Source organism: Semicossyphus pulcher, unplaced genomic scaffold, assembly GCF_022749685.1.
Source record: "Semicossyphus pulcher isolate SPU_LCO1_2020_fin unplaced genomic scaffold, fSemPul1.0.p SCAF_8, whole genome shotgun sequence".
Classification (NCBI taxonomy): Eukaryota; Metazoa; Chordata; class Actinopteri; order Labriformes; family Labridae; genus Semicossyphus; species Semicossyphus pulcher.
In genome coordinates, this window is record NW_027211759.1 from 28,563,890 (window position 1) to 28,589,895 (window position 26,006).

Sequence of the window (26,006 nt, forward strand, 5' to 3'; positions counted from 1 at the left end):
AGGAGGCTGCAGTGGTGGAGGCAAAGTGTTGCCAGCAGCAGCAGCGGTGTGTGCGCAGCAGGGACAAGAGAGAAGGAAGTTGCATTTAGAGGGAGCGCCTGGTTGTAAGAAGCGGCTGTGATTGGTGTGTTACTGATTAGAAACAATGATTCAGTCAGCAGGCTGACAGCTGATTACAGCTGGGACGTATGACTTACGTGTCCTGCATGGAATAACGCGAAGCTTCATTTGTTTGGGGACCAGTTTACAGTCCAAACCCAAAGTTACATTAACAACAACATAAATATAGAAACAGCAAATCTGAAAATCACAATATTGGACGATGAATCCTGACTGAAAAAAGCTGTTGATTGATGAATCATTTCAGCACTAAAGAGCGAACCTTGTACATTATGTGGCTGAGCTGCTTCATCAGGTGATTAGTTCATTTCTTCCCTCAGCAGTCTTGAATATTTCATCACTGCTAATCTGCCCTGTGAGTCAGAGGATCACAAACTGCGGCTGCTGTAATTCTCTGCACCACACTGCTTCGGTCATTACCACCACAGCGCTGGTAGCAGGACGAACACACACCTTCTGTCAACATGTTATTTTTCAGATTATGGCTTCCTCGCTCCTTCATGAGGAAATTGGGTTGACACAGGGAATTTCTTTCCATTTAAGCAGCCTTAATACTTAATGCTGTTTTGTCTGCCCCTGGGGCCTGCTGAGTGCGCTTTGCACTTCTCTCGGCTGGCACAGATTCTCATTACCTCTGGAAAACTTCCCCTGCTCATGTAAAACACTGAAACCTGATCCCACACTCAAAATAGTTTTGCGGGCGACTTAACATCCCCCGAAATCTGGTGGAGGCGATGCTCCCCAAGAAGAGTCACGTGAATCGAAAACGGCCCAGCAGATGATGTAAAGACACAGCACGTGCTCGTTAAACATCTATTAATACCCGAGGTGAGGTGAACATCATCTGGTGAGAGGAACTGGGTAATTAAAGCAGACAAAGGGACGTGCAGAGGGTTACTACATCAGTCTTCTCTAAACTGTGGCCTCAGTACTGTAAGTGGAGTCGGTGTGTGGGGTAAGCTGTGATTTATAGAGGAAAAAGAAATGAGATCTAAACAGTAAGTATGTTTAGAAGTTATGTTTCTGGCTTATATATACAACTGGGAAAATTCAACACCACAGCTACCAGAAAGCGCTGACTCTATCAGAGGAAGGGATTACAAAGTGTTTACAAGACATCGTCTATTGTTTGCAGAGGGAAGTCATTTCTTCCTCCCTGGTTAGGTTCTCTATTTTCATTTCAGACTTGTCACGCTGGAGCCGCTTAAACAGAAAATCAAACACCAACCTGCTGGATGACGGGCGTTGAATCCTTGAGGATGTGTGATTGTGATTGTTTCTGTGTTTAAATTCATCAGTGTGTGTTTGTGTGGGAGTTTTGGAGCCGTGTGTGTGTGTGTGTGAGCTTGTGTGAGTAAACGCTTGTGTGTGCCTTTTTACGAGCTCCTCTGAGTGATTTCCCAGCGAGAGTGCGTTTTACAGCCGGATTCCTCCAGGATGAGTCTGGCTGTTTGATAGAACAGCCCCATGGCGGCCTCCCGGTCTCCCTCCTAATGAGCATCGCGTCTAACAGGTGGTCCATCAGAGCGAGAACAAGAGGAATTAGGCTGTTTGTATGTAAGATGCTTGTGTGTTGTGTGAAGAGGCTTTTTATAAAGCGGTAGTGCTCCTTTAGTAAAGAAATGAATCATAAACACAGTGTTTCTGGGATCAGTGTTTGGCAGCCTGAGATGCTCTGTGGTTCGTCGTGTGAATGATCAAACAGCTTCAGTTAGCAGAAAGGTAGTCGCTGTTTATGGAGGGCTTTACGGTTGTTGACATTTCGTTCATGTCTGAGTTCTGCTGTGAACAAGCTGCGTGGTTTCATGATGCCACTGTAAAGAAACGTATGAAACAGTGAAAGAGCTGTAAAAGTGTTAACTGTTTCCAGATGCAGTTTATTTAATGTACACAACACCAGTTAATTACACGTGTAGTGAAAATAGTTTCTGTTATATTAACCCTCCTGTCGTGTTCGTTTCTCCCCCCTTACTTTGGTGTTCCCGTTTTAACTGCTCTTACATTAACACAACAAACATTAATCATCATCACACACAGATTTAAGTTGTAAACAATGTCTCAGACTAGCGTTTAACATGAATAACTGCAGTGAATATACAAAGAATAGATACTGAAAATATATTCCAAAATCCATCGATGTTGTCCTCCACTTCTGAGACGTCCTCCCCGCTCTCTGGTTCAACTTCAACCTCCTCTTCTTCTGGTTTAAACATTCGGTCCAGTTGTTCAGTCTGAAATGTGTGGTTCATGGGGGGATGTTTTTCCTTTTTCAACATTTTTATTTATTTAAATTTTTTGGCTTTTTATGCCTTTATTTTAGAGAGAGGACAGTGGATGAGGGAAGAAAGAGTGGGGATGACATGCATCAAAGGGATGAGGGCGGGAGTTGAACCTGGGGCCGCCGCATCGAAGACTATAGCCTCGGTATATGGTCGCCGATTTAACTGCTGTGCTAAACCACTGCCCATGGGGATGTTTTCCATCTGATGGATGAACATAATCTCATGTTACCCATTCGTTTCCTATATGGCGGTCATTTTTGACCGGGAACAGCACAGGTGTTAAAAGTTGACTAAACCACTGAAATATCAATGAAAGTGTTGATCAGCAATTTTATGTGTTCAGATGCCTCGTGTGGAGGATATCATGAGGCCGCGATTGTAAACCACAATATTTATGATTGATGAAAGTTGTAAATCGGTCAGATTTGACCCGAACACCACGGGAGAGTTGAGCAGAATTTCATGAAATGTTTGGAAACTCACTTCGCTTCAAACTCTACAGAACTGGCAGCTGTTCACTGTCAGTTGTTTCTTTGTTCCCTCACTATATTATTGATGGTAAATGGATTGCATTATACAACACTTTTCTAGTCGTCTTCAAACCCCTCAAAGCACTTTTACATACATGTCACATTCACCCTTTCACGCTCACATTCACACAGTGGTGGCAGCTCTAGGCTGCTATGCAAAGTGCCAGTCTCCAATCAGGGTCCAATGCCTTCTCGAATTTCCCCCCGGGGATTAATAACGTACTTCTGATTCTGATTTACGCAGTTATACACCGTTGGCTGTGCCTTTGGGAGCAGTTTGTGGTTCACTTTCTTGCCCAAGGACACTTGGACATGTAGACTTTAGCAGCAGGGGTTTGAACCCCACAATTTTGATTGAAAGATGACCGACTCAACCACTGAGCCACAGCAACGCGATGATAAGTATAAAAGTGAAACTGAATTGTTAAAATACTAACAGAGGTTAGTGTGTATGCGCCTTTCATTGGTCGTTCATGGTCCTTTCACCACTGAAATATCTCAACAACTGTTTTATGGATTGCAGCTTTGTACACAGACATTCATCGTCCCCAGAGGATGAAAGAGCTTCACTTTTCCAGCACTGTTGTGAGGTTTACATTTCTAGTTGTGACACACATCTAATTCTATCATCAGGTCAACATTTGGATTTTTCCTGTGCACCAGTTACTTCTGTTTCTGTTTAGTTTCCATCCAGCCATTATCTGTACTGCTTATCCTGGTCAGGGTCGGGGGGGCTGGAGCCAATCCCAGCTGTCATTGCGTGAGAGATGGGGTTAAACCTGGGCTGATTGCCAGTCAATCACAGGGCTGACACACAGAGACAGACAACCTTTCACGCTCACTTTGACACCTACGTTCAATTTTAGAGTCACCGATTTACCTAACGAGCATGTCTTTGGACTGTGGGAGGAAGCCGGAGCACCCGGAGCGAACCCACGCATGCTCGGGGAGAACATTCCCTCCACTGGTCGCATCAAATTCAAACCCTGTTGCTCGCTTACAAAACAGCAACAAAAACGGCTCCTGCCTATCTGAACGCCCTCATCCAGGTCTACAGTCTGTCCCGCCCACTACGCTCTGCCAATGAAAGGCGCCTGGTACTCCCATCACAACAGGGCCCTAAGTCTCTAACTAGACTCTTCTCCTCTGTAGTCCTCCGGTGGTGGAATGAGCTACCAAACTCCATTCGGTCCGCAGAGTCCCTTTCACCTTTAAGAAGAAGCTACAGACCCAGCTCTTTATGATATTGATTATGTTGATGATGATGACATCGAGGATGTTGTTGATGTTGATGAGGATAGTGATGATGATGACGACGATGATGATGATGACTATATTGACCTTGTTGATGTTGCTGATGATGATGCGTCTATACAACCTGTGTGTTGCCTCTGTGCACTGCCTGTCAGCACCAGTGTCCGATCACACCTGAAGCTGTTTGTTGGCTCTCACTGACTTTAATCCCTCCTGTCGTGATCATTGCTTGTGTCGTATTAACTCTCAGATGTACGTCACTTTGGACAAATGAGTCTGCTAAATGAAACTGTAACACTGTAACATGCAAACTCCACACAGAAAGCCCCCCTGCCTCTGAACCAGGATTCAAACTAGGAACCTTCTAACTTTGAGGCAACACCCCTGAGTTTAGTTTCAATCTAACATGCTAACATGCTAAATAAAGTTGGTAAACGGCATAAACATTAGCATGATAGCTGCATTGTTTGTGAGCATGCTGACTGAGCGCGTAGCTCAAAGCAAAGCTGTGCCTAATTACAGCACAAAAACATGCACTTTGTTGATTCACTGGTCAAACATTCACAGACAGAAACAAAACACTGCTGGTTCTCTGTCCATTATTTGTCCGTGTCTAAAAGTCATGAAGACAGCACATTGTATTTCCATGAACAACACGAGGCGACAGCTTGTTTTCATCCTTTGCTGAATTCTTTCAGGTTCCACTCTGAGGTACAAATCCTAAAAGCAGAGGTGAATCATGAAACGAGGTTCTTCCCTGCTCCCGGCTGTAGTTGCTGCTTCGCTAAATGTCTGAGTCATCATGAATAACTTCTTTTCCTCGTGTTGTGTGGACCTGCAGCAAAGTCCTTATCTCTAATTTCACTCAGCTACACTTCAAGCCAAGTATTAATTGGGTTTTCTGAGGTTAATTACTTCAATCACACTTTTATCTGATCATAATACGATCTATATTTATGTTAATTACTCTCCGGGATGAAGATTATAGAGTTTGTGTTTTTGCTGAAGTATTTCTGCATTTTTAACATCCTTAAGAAAGAAAAAAGTCATCTGCTGTTTGTACTGACTGAGTTTCTTCTTCGTCTGCTGCTGTCGAGCTGCTGTCAACGTCTTTGCGTTGTGTCCTAATGAATGCATTGTTTCAGCTGTGCATGACGATACAGTGTGTCGAAACAAAGCAGGATTGTTTGGCATGAATGTCTTTTGTTTAGGAGCTCATTAAATAATGGTGTGTTAGGATGCACAGGGTGGGGTGTGGTACGCGGCCCCCTCCTCTCCTGCATTGCTGCAGCTGACTTTTAATGGAATCTGATTTAGAAGCTTGTGAATAATTCCTGTGGGGTTGGGGTTTGTAGGTCATCGTGCCATTATGGTGTGTTCCTGGTCTGTCTGAGGGAAGATGTATGCGTGTGTGTGTGTGTGTGTGTGTTTGTCTGGGTTTATGTCTGTGTGGGTGGGGGAGGGGGAGCAAGGCACGGAGGCTTTGCATGCGTGTCGGGTCGAAGCATCGCAGCTTCTCCATTGACGCTGCTGTAGGTGGACACAGAGTGAACCCCTCCAACCCCCCCCAGGCCTGACCCACAAATCCCTTCCTCTGAGCAACAAAGGGATTAAGGGAGAAACAGACTAATCTACTTCTGTGATTTACCTATGCAAAGTGTTTGCCCCACGCGCGCTGGCATCAGCAGCAGCTAATCTTAGAGAACAAAAAATGTTTAAAGTATTTTCTTTTTTATGTTATCTTCAGATACGGTCTGTATTTTATGCTCTCTGTGCAGAGCAAAGATAGAACACGCTGCACTTCCAAACTGAGACTCTTTGTTTCCTTTATCTGAGATACTTGAGAAGAACACAGGGCTTGTTCGGGGCCACCTGCAAAAACAAATGACTCCCCAGTGTGCAGGAAACATCCAAAAGCAGCACTCTGGATGATTCTTGGTCCTGATTTATTAATATTCTGCATATGCCTGAGGGCTGAGCATAAAAATATAGCTGGAGGTGTTGCAAGAAGAAAAATATCCCTTTGTGAAGGACTTTCCAGCCAATTATATTCAGTAGCACATTCCAGGACTGACAGTTTGTTACTTGGACAAATGCTTAGAGAGCAACTTTCACCTCCGGATGGTATTTCTGGCCAGCTTTACTCAAACGTCTCTGATCTCTTCTTTCCGTTTGTATCTGGATGAGTGTCTCTATCTGCCTGTTCGGTGGGAGTGGAGGAGACTGAATAAGGATGAACTTATCACCTTGTCTTCGGTCGGATTGATCGTGTCGAGGGTTTTCACCGTAGCTGGCTCTGTCTGAATGTTCCTGTCTGGACGGTGTGATACAGTGCGTCCCAGGCCGATACAAACCGTCCAGAGAGAAATAAGCCAGGGGATTTTCTGCAGGGAAGTTTGCACGCTGTGTGGCTGGAAACAGATACAGCTTCTTGGCTGGGATCACGTTATTGTTCTTCTTCAGACTCCCCAGACATTTATAGATGAGCCTACATGTTTGCACATACTGTAAAGTGACTGTTTCCCCTTCACACTGGGGCTGATGATGAAAGATGGGCTGATATTTATCTTGGAGGGAAGAGCTTTGATTTGGCACCACAGGAACAACATGTGGGCAGCCATTGTGCTGCACAGTTGTGGATTGTGTTTGACTCACTTCCAGACTGGATCCCAGATGCTGGACCTGGGTGGTCACACCCATAGTGATGTTGCACAATGCCTGTTTACTGCCTCTCGCTTGCTAACCAAATACTGTTCCTGTGTTGTGCTGGTTCTAGAAAGCTCAAGGCTGCACATGAGGCCTGTTTCACTGGTTGACCACACAGTTTAACAGACAAAGCCACTAAACTGTCCGTTATATTTCCCGTTCCAGATGTTCTAATGATGTTCTCATCAGCTCTCACCACCTCTGTTTTCACAGGGTGTTCACAATGCGGAGCAGATGGTTTGTACTCCTCCTTGGGTGGAGCGGGACTGACAACAGCATGAGTGAGGGAACATGTTGTGTTATCATACTGGCTGAATAAAATCATTGCATTTTAGAAAATAGGCTTTTGACAACAAGAAACGGTGTGACTGGTCCTCCTGGGAAAGCTGAAGGAGAACACAGTCCTCATCTCTGACTCCTTTGCTGTTATAGGAGTGGTTTATTAAATTCCTCCATGATAGCACAAACCACATCCTCGCTCACATTTTTTTACTTATTACTTTTAAGGTTGACAAAGTTGAAAATAAATATTATTAACTGATTTAAAGTGACTTGCTTACCAAGAAAAATCAGGCCACAAACAAAAGAAACATCTGCAAACTTCTATCTGAATCTTTTCACACTTTCTGATTTATTTGTTTTGAATATTCATTTGAAACATGAACATCTGCTGTTATGACTGACGGTCACAGAAGCTTCAGACACGGTGGCTCTTCTCGGCCTGCAGGCGTGCTGCACTCGTCTCCCTGCTCTCTGAGCTCTTTATTAGAAATGAAGGGCCCTCTGGTGACTTGTTGATCTCGTTACTCGGAGTGTGAACGTACGCTTCGACTGACTCGTTCATTTTATCACTTACATGCTGCCTTGAGAGCAGCTTGGATCTTTTGCTGGATACTATCATAGTTAACAACGGGGGGACAGACCACTTCATACAGGAACAAAAACAATTCTTTGTTTATTAAACCTTTTCTGATTTCAGCTCTGCCTGATGCATAGAAACAGGAGCGCCGTTAAGCCTCCTGAGCACATGCAGGCCCCTCCCCTGCATCCGTCACAGACTGTAACAAGCTGCTGAGCGCTGTTTGAAGCGTGCGTGTTTGTGTGTCACGCCTGCTCCGCGCTGACGGATGCGTAGTGACAGTTGTGAGATACGGCCTGCCGGACATCCAGGGCAGGGATTGTAGTGTCTGATGAGCGGCATCACCAGCCTGCTGCTCTCTGAACCTCGTCTCATCTGAGCGGATAACGCAGCCCTAAAGCCTCTTGTGTAAGAGAGCTGATCACCAAAGACAGGACAGCAGAGGACAGGGAATGACGTAAGTGTCCTCCTGTTGCTCCTTCCATCCGTCTTGATCTCTGACCTCCGATCCTGACCCTAATTCCTTAAGGAAAGGTTTCCTGAGAAGAGTTACCGTCTGCTCCCTGCCCCCTTTTGACGGCTGACCTGGAAACAGCAGAGAGCAGCTGACGCAGGGAGGCAGTACGTTTGTGGGGCTGCGGACGAGGAGCTGAGGGACCTGAGCTGCCTCCCTGCTTTTTGATCTGATGAAGGACATGGCTCCATCTGTTTCCTGCTCCCGAGGGCTGCGGCATTCACAGTCACATCGGATGAAGACAAGCGATAAACGGAAGGATGAGTCACGGCTTTATACCCGTGTTGTGACAAGTCCTTCTGCTTGAGCGCGTGAAGCTGGAAAAATTGACATGTTTGTCAAATGTTTTTAAGGGTGTCTGTGTGACGGGCGTCATTATAAATAGATAAACACAAACAATAGACCGTTCCGCTGACAACATGTCTGCCTATAGCTGTTTACCAGTCCTGCATCTCCGTATTTACTCGGTTGGAATCCATTGTTTGCTCCGTCAATAAACAAGCCAGCTCAAAATGTGGGACATAAATCCTTGTTGTGCTCCCCGCAGGAAGCCATTTGCTTCTTAAGAGCGTCTTCCCTTTCTTTCAGCTCATCATCCACCTCCACACTCAAACCCATCCATCTCCCTTCTCTCTCCCAATCCTCTTGTGTGTCTTCCTTCAGCACTTGTCAGCTCCATTGTCCTCCCCTGAAGACGAGCGAACCCATGCAGCCGTGCTCCTGCGACCTTTTTTCCCAACCAGGCCGGTGCTTTTGTTCCTTCAGCTTTTCTTACCAGGTTTTGGGGCAATCAGCAAGGGGGCATCCGTCTTCCCATTGATGGAGGCGTGGTGCTCGCTGCTCGCTGGGTCTGATAATGGACCACACATGGTCGGGCTCCAGCGGCTCACCAAGACCCGGGGTCTCGGTGCGTGGGCACAGGCCTCAGCTCTTCCTCCTCTCTCTCCAAACCGGCCCATAAAGCGCTCTTCTTCTCAGGCTTTTGTCCCGGCCCTTTCACTGAGCCGGAGCTCTGCTGGGCCCTTTGTCCTCCTATCTGGGGCCTCAGCGCGCCCTCCCTCGGCTTTGTTCACTCCACCTACAATATGCCACCAACAAGTATTCCAGAAATGCAATGAATGCACGTCTTTCTGTCAGCGTGAATGTTCCTAAGTAAAGAAGGAGAAAAGGGGGTTTTGATTTCATGTTGCTCAGGACGGTTTGCTGATGATTTGGGCAGTTTATTGAGCTGAGCTGATGACGTGGACAAATTCATTATAGGATCCAAGCGGTACCAGAAATCCCGGCATTCCTTCCCTGACTTTTGGAGAAAACTTTTCTTGCTTTAAGGAGTTTACAAAATGCTGTTTGTTAAAGTTTCTCTAAATTTATGATTAGTAAATGAAAACCTCATGCATGCTTTAATTGCAGACAACTTCACAACACAAAGCAGACCTCAGCGGTTCAGTAACCTCCGTCACAGACCACATGAATCCCAGAGGGGCTTTTTTGATGAAACCTGCAGACATATTTATCATACTTGTGTGAATTAAAGAGCCAAAAACATGCAGCCATAGTCTGGATACTTCACTACAATCATAATATATGTCCCCCTGTCTCCACGTCCACTAACATGTCTGACTTTGCAACCATAAATCTTTATATCTGAGGTTTATTAAGTTCCTTTTTTTGTCTTTGTATCTGTAGAGGGGAGCTCTTTGATGTTTGACACACAGTCAGGGAGGTTTCTTTCTTCCTTCTGTCTTTATATCGGAGGCCCGGCTAATTTAGAAAACTTCTGTCAAAGCCTGCAGCCGGCGGTGCCACCCTGACACTTTATTAACATGAGGCATGTACGACTGATGGACCGTAATGATGTCAGTTTGATGAAATCCCCATCCAGCCTGGACTAGGACTTCACTGTAACTGTTTAAACTGTAAAATCATCTCATGAAATCATTCACCAGTGAGCTCCGCTTTACCAAACGAGTGGCATTGATTTGTTGCTTCTGCCTGCACAGACCTAAAGCATGCAGGGACATGCAGTTACTAATGCCGGCCCACTCAAGTAATAAGTCCTCCGCACCACATGGTCCTTTGTTGTTTTGCCACTAACCACGAGTAAAGTACGAGGAGACTTCAAAGGGAAGCAGCTACCTCTTGGGCAGCTTTAGCAGAGGCCTTGAAATAAACGCTGTTTTCTTTACCTGTTTCCCTCATTCAGGTCACCGCGCTGCCTGTAGTATTTAACACAGTTGTATAAAGTGTTTGAGGTATCAGTGGGTGGGAAACAACCATCCACTTTTCATAACATCAATCAGACATATGTATGAAACATCAGACCTCTGTCATGCCAAACTTTTATTACCCTCATCTAAAAAATACGAGCTCCACAACCAGCGTGCTGCCCTCACTCGCACGTAAGAAGATGGATTTACTCTCCCAACAGATCCAGAACAGAAAAAAGTAGGGTCTACGTCTCAATCTCAACACCAGTCTCTTGGGAAATCTAGAAATCGAGCCGCTCTGATCATTTACAGCAGCAAGTCAGCAAGCAGCTGTCTGTTTAACAGTCAGACTGGCCTCGGGACAGCGTGTGCGATACCTGCTCTCAGAAGAGGAGACTCATCGATTACTGCCTGATTTATCAAACTGACTCTGTGCAGTTCATCCCACAGTAATTCAAAGGTAATGATACAGCCCCACCAGCATGCACGTCTGATTTTAGGATTCATTTTCACGCTTTTGCATAGTTGTTGTAGAACGTAGAATAGAACAAATGGTTTGGGAGAATCGGATGGTGCTGACTGCTGCAGTAAAACTTGTATCTTAGTTTGGGATTCAATTTAGGCCGACAATGGGAGCAGAAGAAAATTGCCTGTGAACGTTATTGACTCAGAGAGAGGGATTCACTGGGGGAAGTCTTTTGTGCTGCAGTGATTTCAGTGACGATACAATACAGAGAAAACACGAACCACAGGAGGAAACATTAGTGTTAATGGAAGAGCTTTTCCATTTGGTCCATTTCAGGGCACAAAGACCTTTTATTAGATACATGTACTGGGAATCAGTAACATTTACGTGTCTCTTTTTAATGTTTCCACTCCTTTGGGATTTATTGATTTTGCACCTCAGCAGTATAAGTAATCCAAATTTAGTGCATGTGTTAAATATAAAAGGAAGCCTTGTGTAGCGAGCTCGTAAAAAGCTTTTTAATGCTGATTTTATTACGTGCAATCGGCTTTTGTCCGATCGATATGTTTACTTGTGTGGTTTTATGTGTTTGACAGATTCTTCTCTTTCTAAATGGAAAACTAAGTGAGGAAAATCCAACTTCAGTAAAAAGCACAGGCGCTGGTTGCGGAGGCGGTGTGGTTTGTGTGATTTGGTGGCCATAAAAGTTGAACACGTAAATGAGCTCCTTCGCAAAAATGCAAATTGCCACCATGTGGAAGACAAAGCATTTAAAAACACGTAAGAGCCTATTTGGGTTCTTCTTGGGTAACTTTATGGCTTTACAAGGCAGCGCTGTCTCACGCGATGGCAGGCGGCGCCGGGGATATTTAGGTTGCTCTTGCATTAATAGCAGACTCCGGGCCATGGAGATGGACCTGATGTAGAGTTCTACTCGCCTCACAGTCTTTTTCATTCAGCTGCACATATAATCAATGTTAAGCCGACAGCTGAGCTGATCTGTCGTCTAATTTTGCATCAGACGAGCGTCAACACCCTAAAGCCTCGTTTTCCGCTTCATATTTAAGTTAAGATAAATAACAGATAACCATCACACCTTAACCTGATTTCCTCTCTGTGCACAAGCTCACATGAGCCTGACTCTAATCAGAGAGGAAAAGTTAACAACACTGCGATATCAGCTATCAGAGGTGTATCAGTCCCTTCTGTCATAGGGAGACTCCTGGAGAACCCCCATCCCTCCACGCCAACACTGACATCCTCCACACACTCACGTGTCTGTCGATTGGGGATCCTGATCTCTGTGTGAGTTAGACTACATGTGCCTTCAATTAGGGTCTGCAACCGGAGCCCAAATGGGAGAGTTAGGAAAGGCTGGGCTGAGAGAAGAGTGAGAACACTGGCCTGTTGTGATAGTTTCTAATGAGATCACTCAGAGCTGCATCCTTGAGCGTTGCCAGTCATTAATGTAATGATTCTTCATGTGTGTGTCTGTGTGTGTGTTAAACTCTCTTGCTGTGTTGTGGCTGCAGAGATAATCCCCAAGAAGTCTGCGTTAAAGGTTTATATGAGGCTAATGAGGGAATGATCTGAGCAAAGAGCAAACTAATCAATCGCTCTGCCTCCTGCTCTCCCTCCGCCTACTTTAACATGCTGTAAGAGCCTTTAGCTGATTGGTTCTCTCATATTTGTTTGTGTTTGATTGATTGCACAAGGCTTCTAGAAAATGGCCTCTGATCACAGTGCCTGCAGGAGGAAGAGCTCCCCGAGTCCTCCTGCACTCAGGCCGCTTCTTCATATTTAAACAGAGGAGCCTTACAGCCTGGAGGAAAACCGGGACAAGACGCAGCTGTTTCAAATGCTGAACATATAAGACAGTCAGGGCACTAAAGATGTCTTCTCCTTTCTGCTCCACTGGCATCCTCAAAGGCTCTTCCTGCACCTAAGCCCTCATGCAATAAACATCAGTGAGTGGAGGCCTCCGCGCTGATGTGCCATGATTCAGGCTCATCCTGCGGGGCTGCTGTGCCTCGTAACGCCATGCAGAAAGCTTCAAGAAGTAGAACGGCAAATGCTGGACAGATGATCCATTCACTCATTTGTTGCTCTGGCTTGCACAGGATTTTTCCATCCCACTCTGCAAGTCTCCGCATCTGCTGTGGGTCTCACTGAACCCCACCATGGGTCAACATCTTCCGAGCCCAAACCAGAGTGCGTAATCGGGCCAGTGGAGGGCCACGCCGGATGAGTCTTGCACGCAAACACAGCTACGAGCCCAGGAAGAGCGGCCTCTCCTGCATTGATCGGCCTCTCCATGTGAAAGGGAAGCGCTCCAAACAGGAGAGGAGGAACAAATCAAACAAATTTATTACCACATGGCTGCAAAGGTCAGAGCGTGACAAAAGCCCTCCTGTTGTGAGGAGGAGTGCTTGTGGAGTGGCCCCCTCCAAACCGAGCCTGGGTGAAGACCGCAGCATTCGACATGGGTCAGGCCGAGGGGAAGCATGGAGGTAGAACGAGTTTGAGAACAAAGACCGTGTTCTTGTTTTTTGTTGGGATGTGACGTTAATTTGATAAAATGTGTTTGGTTAAATTTTCCACTTGTGTTAAATTGGCGTCAAAGACACTGAGAAGTGTAATTTTTCAATTTGGTGAGCATTATGTTACCATTAAGAGAAATTAAACTAATGTAGACAGTGAAGTTTAGAAGGTCAGAAGAAATGTAGAGTTTTATTATAGTAATATAATAAACATCTGCAGTGAATGTTTTCCTTCCTTTTTATCTGCGATTGCTTGACTTGTGAGAGCGCTGATTTGTCTCCAGTTTTGTTTTTCTTTAATTTTGTGTAAAATCATTTTTTGTCATGTTTTTATTGGCTGCACCAGCTCAGTCTGAAGTAAGGCAATACCACTGTGTGGGTTTGGTTCCCCCCAACCTTCAGGCCAAACTGAAATGTCTAAACAAATATTGAGTGGATTGCCCTGAAAGTTGGTACAGACATTTAGCTGAACATTTTTATTCATCCAATACTTTAGACTTTGCTACAGAGCAACTATTTGCACGCTAACACCCTTAACTAAGATGGTAAACATGGTTAACATTAAACCTGCTGGACATCAGCGTGTCTGTATTGTTTTGAACATGTTAGCATGTAGCTCACATTACTGTTATGCCCTAGCATAGCCTGGGCATAATTTACATCAGTATGTAGAACTGTAAGGGTTCCAGTTGTATTTCAAGCCACAAGGACTAACTAGCTAAGAAACCCATCTGAGCCCCAGCCCTGGAAAGTTCTTACCACTGACTGCCCACCGTTCTTTTCCATCGCAGCAGTCTGTTGAAGATAGAGGAGCAGTGACAGATACAGAGCAACAGTTTCTGTTTGGGCAGAAGAAAAAGAGAAGAGTTAGTGCCTGAGAAAGAGAGGGATGTGGGTGTGTGTGAGAGAGAGAGAGAGAGAGAGAGAGAGAGAGAGAGAGAGAGAGAGGCCTACAGGGGCGGTCCAGCAGCTCTTTGCTGTCTTGCCACAGCCCTGCACTTGCTGACAGATTTATTGGATACAATAATCAGAGTGTATATCAGCCCGCTCTGCTCTGCACAGGAAGCTCCTGTAATTGCCCCCTGCACCTGGAATTGACTATAAACATCACACAACTTACGCTTACGCCTGGAAATGGGACTGGGACGCTTGGTGATTTGTTTAGAACGCTGGTTTGGACAATGATTGAGATATCATGATTTCAGCTTGAACACAAAGTGCTGCAGCATCTTTCCCAGCCAGTTGTAATAACGAGAGTTTTTGATATACTGTGTTGATAAAAAGCTTTGATGTCTAGTTGGTGAGGAAGTAATGGAGACAGACTTGCAGACAGCTCGATCAAACAGGGCAGTGTCCCTCAGGCCTCTGCAGGACATCAGAGGATTGAGCAGGGCTCGTCCATGCCCCTGGCAACTTCACACTGTGGGATTTTAATGCCAGGCTGCCAGGATTCCTGCCCTGCCAGCCCGGTTGGCTGGATAGAAGTGTGGCTCACTGGTTGGTTGGTTTGCTGGCTGGCTGCGCGGCTCTGAGGATCATCATTCAGGTCATGCCCTACAGTGCCCACCCAGTACAGCACAAAGGTCTGATCAGGGATGCTAAACAGCAGGCACGAGTATTCAGCGAGCTAAAACACACTGCTGTGCAGGACCAGCCTGCTCTGCTCCAGACTCAGTGTCTCAGTGTCTCTGTGTTTGCTTGTCTGCTGTGCCATGAAATGGAGTGAGTGTGTGTAATTGTGCCAGAGAAGCGATGCAAACACCCTCCATGAAGACCCTCTCCACTTAGTGAGGGAAGGCTGCAGGACAGATTGGACACAGTGCTGCATGTTGCACTCGAAAAAAAAACACTGTGAATCTTTTGAGTGGGCCTTTAGTGGGATCTCTTTTTGTACATGCAGGTGTGCAGGATGATAAAGACTGGTAATGCAAGAGATCCAGTGTCTTTACAACTATCTTAATGTAGGGAAGTGTGTTTGTTTTGATTGGATGGATAAGGCAGCAACTTGAAGACACTTGATGTGACAAGATGTTTCCCGAGCAGGTGAAAGAAAATCTAACCATCATATTCTGTAGATAATTATAGATTAAGAGGCAGGGGGTCGTCGGGAGGGTCACTGTTATATCTCCCAGAAATCAGCATTTACATGGCAGCCATGACACACACTAATCATTTTCTTTGTCAGATTTTTGAGGGAAGATTCATTCTTTGGAAGCACAGAGTAGATTCAGCCCAGATCTTACTGTAATTAGTACCTGATCTTTATCCTGATGGTCCATCATCACCGTCTCATCCATCTTTACTTCCTGCCTTTCTCAGGTGCAATGATGGAGGGAGGCATCAGGTGTCAGACAGGAACGATAGGGTAACACCTTCTGCCTCTCTTGTTCACATAGATGGTGGTGTGCTGTACTGCACAAATGAGATTCCTTATTTCCCTGGTGTAAATTGATGTAAAAGTTGTAAAGGAAACAAGATCAAGATGAATATTAAAGTTCTCACTCAGAGCACCTGTGAAAAATCGCATTAGTCTACAGGGGTTATTTTTAGGTCAAATTGAACAGCAGAACAGAAACGAGAAAAAAATGTGCTAAAAATTCTGTTCAGTGTAAAAAAGAAAAACTTCAACCCTCCCTTTGGGCTGTTTTCTTTTATTAATAGCTTTTATTATGGGCTTACTAATCACATGTGTCAAATGGGAGAAAGCATCCATTCATTGTTAACAAAAGGGATTTTACGGCGCCCTCAGGATCGACGTGTTGGCTACAGTGAGCTCGTTCACCAGCTCCCTCTCTGTGAATGTCCTCTGTAGCCTCCTCGTCTCTCACTCGCTCGTGTTGAATCTAAAATATCGAAACATTCACACTTTGATGGCAGAGTTATTAATTAGGTTTTCTGAACACAAGCCAAAACATTTGTCTTCATGTTGGACGGGACCAGCCATCTTTTCCTCCCTGGTTAATGTTAGTGCTTGATTACATGTATTGTGTTTTGAGTCTTTGCCCGTGGCTGCAGGTCTCATCCATATCCCCCATGTGTTAAAAGCTATTTGTCACAATGCCCCAAAATAGTTCCTCCATCTTTGTGCATTTCATCTCCATCACTGTCTGCATTAATAATTGATGAATCATTTAAATGAGCTCTCTGAGAGTTTGATTGCTTTTTTTTGCCAATGAATACATTAATCTGAGCGCCCTAAAGGCACGAAATAGAATAATTTATCTTTCAATTCATAAATTAGAATAGTTTTATTGGGTTAAATTGCCTATCTAAATCATGTTAATACATTATTTCAATGTATTTCCTTGGTAATACAACGGTTCGGTAAAGACAGCATATTGAATATTTGCTCTTGGCTGTAGAAAAGACATTTTCTTTCTGTTAGGTATGAGTGCAGTAGAGGTATGTCATTAATGACCTGCTAGCATGCCCATGGGAAGAAACATTAGACAAAGAAGTGGCCGGAAACACTGCGCGGCTCCCCCGGTGTCTCTGTGGGCAGTCTAAAAATACCACTGCACCTCTTTCAGATATTAAAGCTGGGTGATGACATGTAGCTGGCAGACCTTCGATCACTTTCCCCAAACTCCCTGCAGAGTTCACTTTCTCTTCACATGCTGTCACAAATGGAAATCTTTATGGCTCCTATTTTAAAGGGCTGACTTTCCCTTCAGTGTTTCAGTATCCAAACGGTGTGCTAGTTAGTAAGAACTCTCTACCTGCTGTGGAATCAGCAGCTGTATTATTAATAGGTTTCTTCAACGCTAATTTGTTGTGGATCTTTTAAAAACTATTTACTCAAGGTTGATTAAGGTGCAAATTGCTTGTTCGTCTCTGTCTCCACTTTGACTGTATTTGCATTTTGAGACAATTAATTGCAAGTGTGAGAGAGTTATCGGCCAACTTTCCCGACTTGTGTTCACATGGCAGCGTTTGATGCACGAGGAAACTGCTCTCTGATTGGTCAGAATTTCCATGTGGGAAAACTACCTGAAGTAAACACAGAGAGAGAGAGCACACTGATCAATCACATTCAACACGATCGCAGACTTCATTCATTTGGAAACAGACCAAGTCATTTCTTTTCTGGCAGACCATGGTCCGCTGGTTCGGTCCGCACCAGACTTTGAATGTGTGTTCTCACCTGTCCAAACGAACCGTCCGGACCAAAGCTGTCAGGTGTGAAAGCATCCTTAGTCACTTAGCACTCTTACGTCTAGTAAATTTAAACAAATATCATGTAACGTTAACTAGCCAGCTTCAGAGGTTGGAAGATTTTTTACCTTCGGATAGAACTTTGTTAGCTGTTTCTCATCATCTAAGTTAAAGTAAGTTACCGCAAGCTAGCTGGTTGTTAGCTCCAGCTTCATTTTGTACAGACAGACATGAGATCAGGATAAATCTTCTCATCTATTTGGAAGGAGTGGGACTTACTACATTTTCATATTCTTCGACCTTTGCTCAAGTTGTTTGGCATCCTCAAACTCTGTGAAAGAGGCTTAAGGGCATGAGAATTTGTTAACTGCTCAGTCGTTGAGTGTCCTTCAGTTGGCGCCACACAAAGCTCATATCTCTTCTAACTAAACCCCTGTGTGATTTGCAGACAGATGCGCAGCACACACATTTATTGGTGAGTGTAGTTTGCCTATTTTGTTGTACTTTTTCTTCAGGCTTTGGAGGATTTATTTTGAAGGTTTTATTTTGGTCCGAGCTCCACTTCACTCACAGCTTCATCTGAAATTCATTGAATAGTTGTAGAGGGGAAATCTTGATGACATGTCCTTGGTTTTCAATCTCCTGTCTAATATCCAGCCTCAGCTCTTGTGTGCGCTCGCTGCTTAGACTGTGCGCAGTAAAGCCAATCAATCTTCAATTTTAGGTGGGCACTCTGCTTGGGATTCTGTAGTCATTGGACCTGCATATTTTTCTGCACCCTGCTGGTGCGTTCACATTAAAGTGAGACTGATGCAGGGGTAAAGAGGTTAGCTCTCACATGATTATACTAAGGAGATAAGAAGAAAGCAGAAGGATATTTCATGGAAATGTTTTTGAACTCAGCAGAAAGGGCTCGAGGGAAGCTCACTTAGGAAATTGTTTTATATCACATAGTCAGCATTTGTCTTTGATAGAGGCTCGTGTGCAGATAATACGTAAATAATAGAAACATGTAAACAAGATTATTTACTCTGTTGTGGTCTCGAAGAAAAACTAATTATTGGACCATGAACAAAGCGTTCTGACAAACATGCCACAGTCTCTGTTTTGTAGAAGAGATGGACTTTTTCCACCTTCCTGCTTTGTGAAGTGTTATTTTTCAGGCCTTAGAAAGAAGCCACAGACACTTTTCTGTCTTTCTTTTCACACTTTTCTAAAGATAGTGAGAGGAGGAGCTGCTGTTCTAGGGTCTCTGAGTTCACCGCAGTTATTCTAATTAGTGGGACTGTGTTCTGTATAATACTTAAGGTTACATAATAGCTTTTCCTTCTTACATATTCCATACTGCAAGGCTAAAACTGTAGATTCTGACTTCCCCCCTGTTTCAGTCCACATCCTGACAAGCAAACAGATTGTGACAGATTGAGCCCTGCGATTGAGATCCAGACAAGCTGTGGACGGATCGAGGTTGGCAGCAGGAAGTAGATGATCGAAACAGAGTAATGGGAGGTAGAAAAGTTCTTCAGGGGCTTCTCTTGTTAGTGGCCACATGATCCCCTCGTTCCTCTGGGAGTCGGCGCACAGGCGCGCGGTTGTCGGAGGAATGTGCTCCCGGCTGGAAAAGGTTTTGCAGAGCGCACAGAGGTCCTCTCTGCCGCCAGCCCTACTGCGAGACGGGCCTCAGAAACTCAATCTCCCTCTCCAGCTGGCCTCTTGGCTGGTGAAGGGTCTGGTGATGATGAGGGCCTGCAGTGGATTAATGATTTGCTATAGATTGAGAAGACTTTCCCTCCTCTTTCCCCGCAATTCTCTCCTCGTCAGCTGCAGTAGGTGCTCTCCTGTTCTCTGACAAATAAGCAGGAGGCGATCTGAGGAGGGACCCTCCTGCACGGAGACTCAGGGAGCCAGAGCTGTTAACGCAGTGGGCTCTCGAGTGACTGGCACTGGCTCTTTTCTGTGTGCTGCTGCCAGAAAAATCCGGTGTGGTTTTGAGGCAATATATAATGTATCTGGGCTCACTGTGCTCCACCGCACTGAGCTCTGGAAAAAGAGCGCACTTGTCTCCAAAACGGCTTTGAGATGTAATTGAACCATAATGCCTCTTATGTGAGCATCTCGCGGTGGAATGAAGATCTCGCTTGACAAATGGGCCAGAGAAAATAAACTGGCATATCTGAGTCATGAAGTGGAGAGTTGGGCTACTGACTCTAAAGCCTGCTGGTGGAGGGCTGGAGCCTCCGTCAGCCAGAGAAACCCAATCATCTGTGCGCTGACATCCAAGGCTTTTCTATTAAATCCCAGCTGATTATTTCTCTGCCCCTTCCAACATCCCGAGGCCAGGCAGGTAGTTTTCATTTCCCTCAGATCCATCATGTCTGCTCACCCTTCTCAGAGAGAGCCGCTTCATTTTGGGATTTGATGAATGCTGCAATCCCCTCTGCACCACACCAAACTCCCTGTGAGCTATTGCGAGGTGGTGCTGCCAAGGTAAAGTGTTTTCTTTGAGAGCTTCAGAACAGCCGAGGAAGCTGTTCATTATTTTTGAGTTAACAGCTTCTTTGGTTCTTCCAGTTCTCTCACACATATTTGATTCAAACATGGAAATCATAATTTACTTCTTGTCTCTGGCTCCCTCGCACCTTATCTTCGCCCTTCTCTCTTTGACCTAATTGAGTGTGGTAATTGTGACTGCTGTGAGGACACATCACAACCTGGTGCACTTGGCTGGTTATCACGTGTCATGTCCCATTTATCACGCCTTTAATTACAACACCTCTGTTCTGCTATTGCCAACCACCTCCTCTCTGCGGCGGCTCACTCTGCTGCCTTCAAGTCTTCAGCGCCATCATCTCCCGCTGAGAGCAGCGGAGGCACGGCGCTCTGTCAGACACCTAGAAACCTGGCAGAAGAGATATTTAAGGACTCCTGAGGGGAGGAACCTGACTTCCTGTTTTTCCCTCCTTTGACCCCTGCTGGCCACCACCAGCCCGGACGCTGACACACAGCTGGTGGCTGATGTAGCAGCATTAGGTTAGGTCAGGCAGGTTCGTCCCTGGCAGAGAGGAAGTCAAAGTGGCTCTTTACTTAGTGGCCAGTCCTGCTAAGACATGTTAAAAGAACACATCTGGTGTCCTTACACATGGACCCATGTGTCTGTTTTGCACTCCTCCTGTGTCCCCCCCACAAACTCTGAGCTGCCATGTCGATTATCACCGCAGGTCGCCCTCTCTCTAAGCTGCCCTCTGCCTACATGGCATTCCCCTACTGCGTGCCAGTATTTGTTTGTGGTTTAGGGTGGGGTGTCTTTACTTAATCCCCGAGTCCACAGCTGTAAGAGCTGTGGCTGTGGTGGCAAAGCTGCCCAGATCTTGCAGCTCGCCCTCTGAGATTCTGTTTGTGACCACACTCTCAGGGCAGAGCTGTAAGCTGTAGCTGTTGTGAATGCTTCATTTCATAGCAACCTATATTTTGAGCTTAGTTTGCACTGGTAAAGAATAGCTGTGCATCGTCCTCAGACAGTCTGCAGTGCAATGCCAGAAGAAACAGTGTATACCATAAACACTGTTTTCAGACATAGCTCTTCTACTGCATGCGGCAGAGCAGGGAAGCGGTGTGACACTAATTGAATCGACAATAATGTCAGTGTTCAGTACTGTATCTAAAAATAATGAGCTCTTTTCTGTCTTCTGATCATATCGTGTTTTCTTTACAGCCGTGCAATCAAGACCAATCAGGACCTGCTCCCAGAGACCCCCTGGACTAATATCTTCTACGATGACTTCTGGGGCACCTTACTCACACACAGTGGCAGCCACAAGTCGTACCGGCCCCTCTGCACCCTCTCCTTCCGCCTCAACCATGCAGTGGGGGGGCTGGAGCCCTGGGGTTACCACCTGGTGAATGTGGCGGTACACGGAGCTGTGACGGGCCTGTTCACCTGCCTGGCTCGCCTGCTGCTGGGAGGAGGCCTGTGGAGCCTGCTGGCCGGCCTGCTCTTTGCCTCTCACCCCATCCACACGGAGGCGGTGGCGGGCGTCGTGGGCCGTGCAGATGAAGGTGCAGCCCTGTTCTTCTTGTTGTCCCTGCTGTGCTACATACGTCACTGTAAGCTGCGGGGTCATGCCGGGCCCTTGCGGCTCGTGGCCTGGTTGCTCTGCAGCCTGGGCTGCGCCGCATGCAGCATGCTGTGGAAGGAGCTCGGAGTGACTGTGCTGGCTATATCAGCGCTGTACGACGTCTGTGTTTTCCACAGGCTGAAGCTGCGACAAGTCATCATGCTCCTCTACAAGGTAAAAAGTCTCTTCTGTCCCCCCATAGAGCTGCTTTTTCACTGCTCTTTCACGCTGAATGATGTGGCAAATAACAGTGGAAGGTTGATATACATACATGTGTGTGTGTGTTTACTTTTCATCACAATTGAATGTGAAAAACATTCAGTTACAGCCAGTGTATGCACAGCTGTGTTAGTTCCATGAGATTGTTGTGTGCAGGAACACGCAGGATCGTTCGGTGCAGACAGCACAAACATTGATGCTGCTTTTCACTGACATGTTTATTCATTAATTCATGTTTTTGTGGATAATTTACTCAGTGAATGCACTTGGTGAGAATCAGAAGTATCAGTATGGCAATGAGTAATCATACTAATCAGTAGGAAGATACAGCACAGACAGAACGCACCAGACACGGATCCTGTGGGATCCAGGCGTACGGCTCAAACTAATTCTAATATTCAAACACACAATAAACTGGCCTTTTGCACATTTTAGGTCCTGACTTCATCTGTCTGTGCGGCCTGTTTGGATACAAATCTGTCCCTTTAAGTGGCTCCACCTTAAACAGGCACATGCATTGTTCTCTTCTCCATGGAGAGATTTCTAATCATCAAATTAAGGGCCAATTTAACTAATAAGAAGTCCATTAGACCAAACCCAGTGTGAGGATAAATCGCTAATAGCTTACAGACCCATTAGTGTGTATTCTTTTGAAATAGATGATGTCTTAATAAAACATAATGATGAATAGTGAGCTGTTTGCCACACGGTACACATTAGCATTGGGACAAATGAAGTGTCTCTGGAGATTTCCTCCCTTTATGTTTAACATGCATTATATACGAGCATGTTCGTGTGTGCCTGTATACTCACACTGAACTCTGTGAGAGAGAAGATGAAAACATTTCTCAAAGAAATTGCTGACATAACAAACGTGAAGGCCACTTTATATATTTTCTTGTTGCTTTTGAAGCACTCAGATATAAAACAGCCTTTTCCCCCAACAGCTCCTGTCACAAGTGTTTACTGTTTGCCGTCTAGTCCATGTGACACCCATGACTCTCGACTCATCACAACAAATTCAACAAGACGTGTGCGTGAACATGACAAAGGGCTGTCGAGCAGCCAATGAGAGAGTAGCTATAAGACCTGCCTCAGCGAAGAAGAACACTTAGAGAGATGTTATGTTGCAGGAGAGATGGGGGCGAGCGAGAGAAACTCCAATAGACAAAGAGAGAAAATGGTGTAATTGAAGAGTAAATCAGCTCCTCCCTGTTGATGCTCATTACAGTGTAGAGGTGCAGAGTGAGAGCCTCTGCTGCTGTCTTCTCCATGCTGTCCTCTCATGATTAAAGCATCATCCGACTCTGCGTGTCCTCTGGAGGACGGCCCATTCATTGCAGCAGCAGACAGGCCTTCTAATGGCTCTTCAGGCGGGGCTGGACCAGAGAGGAAAAGGGGCCAAAAGGGCTGAAGGAGATGACGCCTCAGAGCTGACACATTGTTTGATTGAAAATCCACAAAGCTGCTGATCCAATTGTGCACTGGCAGAAAGTTCAACTTCCCTCCACAGATTTCACTTCATGGTTTGCCATCGTGGTTGACTAACTCGGCCGGGGTCTCTGGGGGCAGACGTGTCCCTTAACAACAGACACATCCAGTGTGGCTCCTGAAATCCAGAGTGAAGTGTTCTAGTGTTGATGAGGCTTTTTTCCTGATGTGTTGTAGTTTATATTGGTGGTGTTCAGGTTTATCACAGGCATAGAAGTTAAATAATTAACCATAGTTATCATCATCCCGACATCATCCCGCTCTCTTCTTCTTCTTTTATCCTGCTGTCAGCTTCTTCTTCAGCCAATTATTTTCCATTCACGTCACGTTATTCACGCTCATTCATGTCATCAGTGCCACCGCGAGCAGTCACACAGTAAGACACAATGGCAAAATGATATTTGGCTCCAGCCTATTCATAATTGTATTGCACGAGTCAGGACGACGATATATTGCTGTATCGATATTTCGTCCCACCCTTAGTATTTATATTCGGGCTGTCAATCAATTAAAATATTTAATCGCATTTAATCAAATGGTTTTCCAAAGTTAACTCGCGATTAATCACAAATTAATGCCACATTTTTTTACCTTTTGCAAATGTACCTTAAAGAGGTATTTTTCTAGTTTTTAATACTCTACAACATGGGACTCCTTTATGCTAATGTATGTTTATTATTATTGCAACATTCCAAAACAATGACAAATACTGTCCAGAATACTCTACAGAATAACCTCACAGGTACTGCATGCTCAAAAAACATGCTGAAAGCATAACACGGCAAACTGAAGGCCAACAAGCAACTACAGACGGCATGTTGACCTGAATGTAACAAGTAATAAGTCACTGAGTCTGCAGCAGGAGATAAAAATAACATCATTTTATTATTTATCAGCGTGTTTAATCACTTAAGGACATTTGTCACAACCTGGGGCTCTCTGCATCAGCTGTGTGCTCGGCCAGCAAGTGGTATTTCAGACTCGACGTACTCCGGTGGTAACTCCGTTCACATCGACAGTAAATACAGGTAACTGTTGTCTTGTCCAGAGAGCCATCCAGCAGGTCTCTGAGGCTGAACTTGACATTTAAAAGACCCTTTTCTTTATCCATTTCTGCTCACCGAGGTTTGTTTCTGCTTGCTGTCCACAATATCACCGCTGCAACGCTTCCTGATTTCCCAAACTATGGGGCGGACGGAGGGTCATAGTAATAGAACGGGCGTGCATTAATCGGGCATCAAAATAAATAATACATTTTTAGGTTGCATGTTCAATGTTTATGGTCAGGCTGTTACCTGTTACCTGCGACTCTGAACAGGGTAAGCGCTGTAGGTGATGGATAGATGGATGTTGCACAGTTTTGTTATTAAGTGGAGGCCGCCTCGACATACTTCTTTGTCTTCTTTGTACGGAGAAAGATACAGTACTGTCTGAGCTTTGCGTTTTTCTAAGGTTTTAAAAAATTGCCAATGATTCACCCTGCAAGAATTTCTGGGTCTTTCAAAATTGTCCATTTCAGCAGCATGTTTAATTCAATTTCCCTATTAAGGCACACATTTGCCCAAAGGATTCACGGTCTGGAAACGCTTTTACATTGTGATTCTGGTTTAACAGAGTCAGAGTGTTCTGTAACAGCTACAGCAAGAAGAGTTCATACTTTAAAGTCATGGAGAATGTTGATTGTTAATGTGAAAGCCTGAGCAAATCATGTTAACTGAAGAAAATGATGTAGAAGGCTGCAGAAAGATCCTTCTTTTTACTACATCCAGGTTGTGCCTTTAATTCACAAGACAAATTAGTTATTTTTTTCGTCAGTTTAAAGTGATATTTTAAGTGAATTAGCCACAAACAGGTGTGTAATGAAAGATTAAACTAACAAAGCCTGAAAACAGAAATGACTTATTTCAGCTGAGAGGAAAAGTGAAGCTCTCTCTCTCTCTCTCTCTCAGAGGGCCACTCTGCATTGAGGAGGTAAAAAGCACCGTGTGAGTTCTCAGCCACTTTTTGTTATCACTCTGCAAAAGACTGTAATATATTTTTACAGCATACTTTTGAAAGCGAGGCTGCCATTTTTCTACGGTTTGATTCTCCTAACGTGCAACTTTGAGCTGACAATTTTCATTATCGCAGCGTATCATTAAGTCTCACCACAGACAGCATGAAAGAAGCGAAGACAAAGAGCTGACATTATAACTTAAATCATGTTAACGTGGGAGGTTTCTGTCACAGAGGACGTGTCTGTCTGTAATGTGATGCTGCTCTGTGATCATGGATGTATTCATATGGGCATTGTGACCTGATCTGACTTCCCCATGGCATCCAGTCGACCACAGCAGCGTGTACATCCGTCTTTCTGTGTCCCTGTGGAGGGAGACCGTCACTGTAACTGATGATAAGCAAAGGGAGGTATCCCTCAGGGCCAGCTGAGCCTTCTTCTGCCTGCATGAACATTATTTTTCACAGAGCTGAGGATGATCATAGTGGAAGTAAATGCAGTCTCCTCCCAACAGTTAGAGCCTGAGATCTGTCAGGTGCTGACAACTCGGCC

General features: G+C 45.1%; 1 protein-coding gene across 1 annotated transcript in view; it reads left to right on the forward strand.

The window, feature by feature from the left end:
* Positions 1-26,006, forward strand: part of tmtc2b (transmembrane O-mannosyltransferase targeting cadherins 2b) — a 102,985-nt gene that overhangs the window by 21,187 nt on the left and 55,792 nt on the right. The window contains exon 2 of the mRNA XM_069686777.1: positions 21,346-21,922. Within this exon, the coding sequence (XP_069542878.1) occupies positions 21,346-21,922 (577 nt within the window). The remainder of the gene's footprint in view (positions 1-21,345; positions 21,923-26,006) is intronic.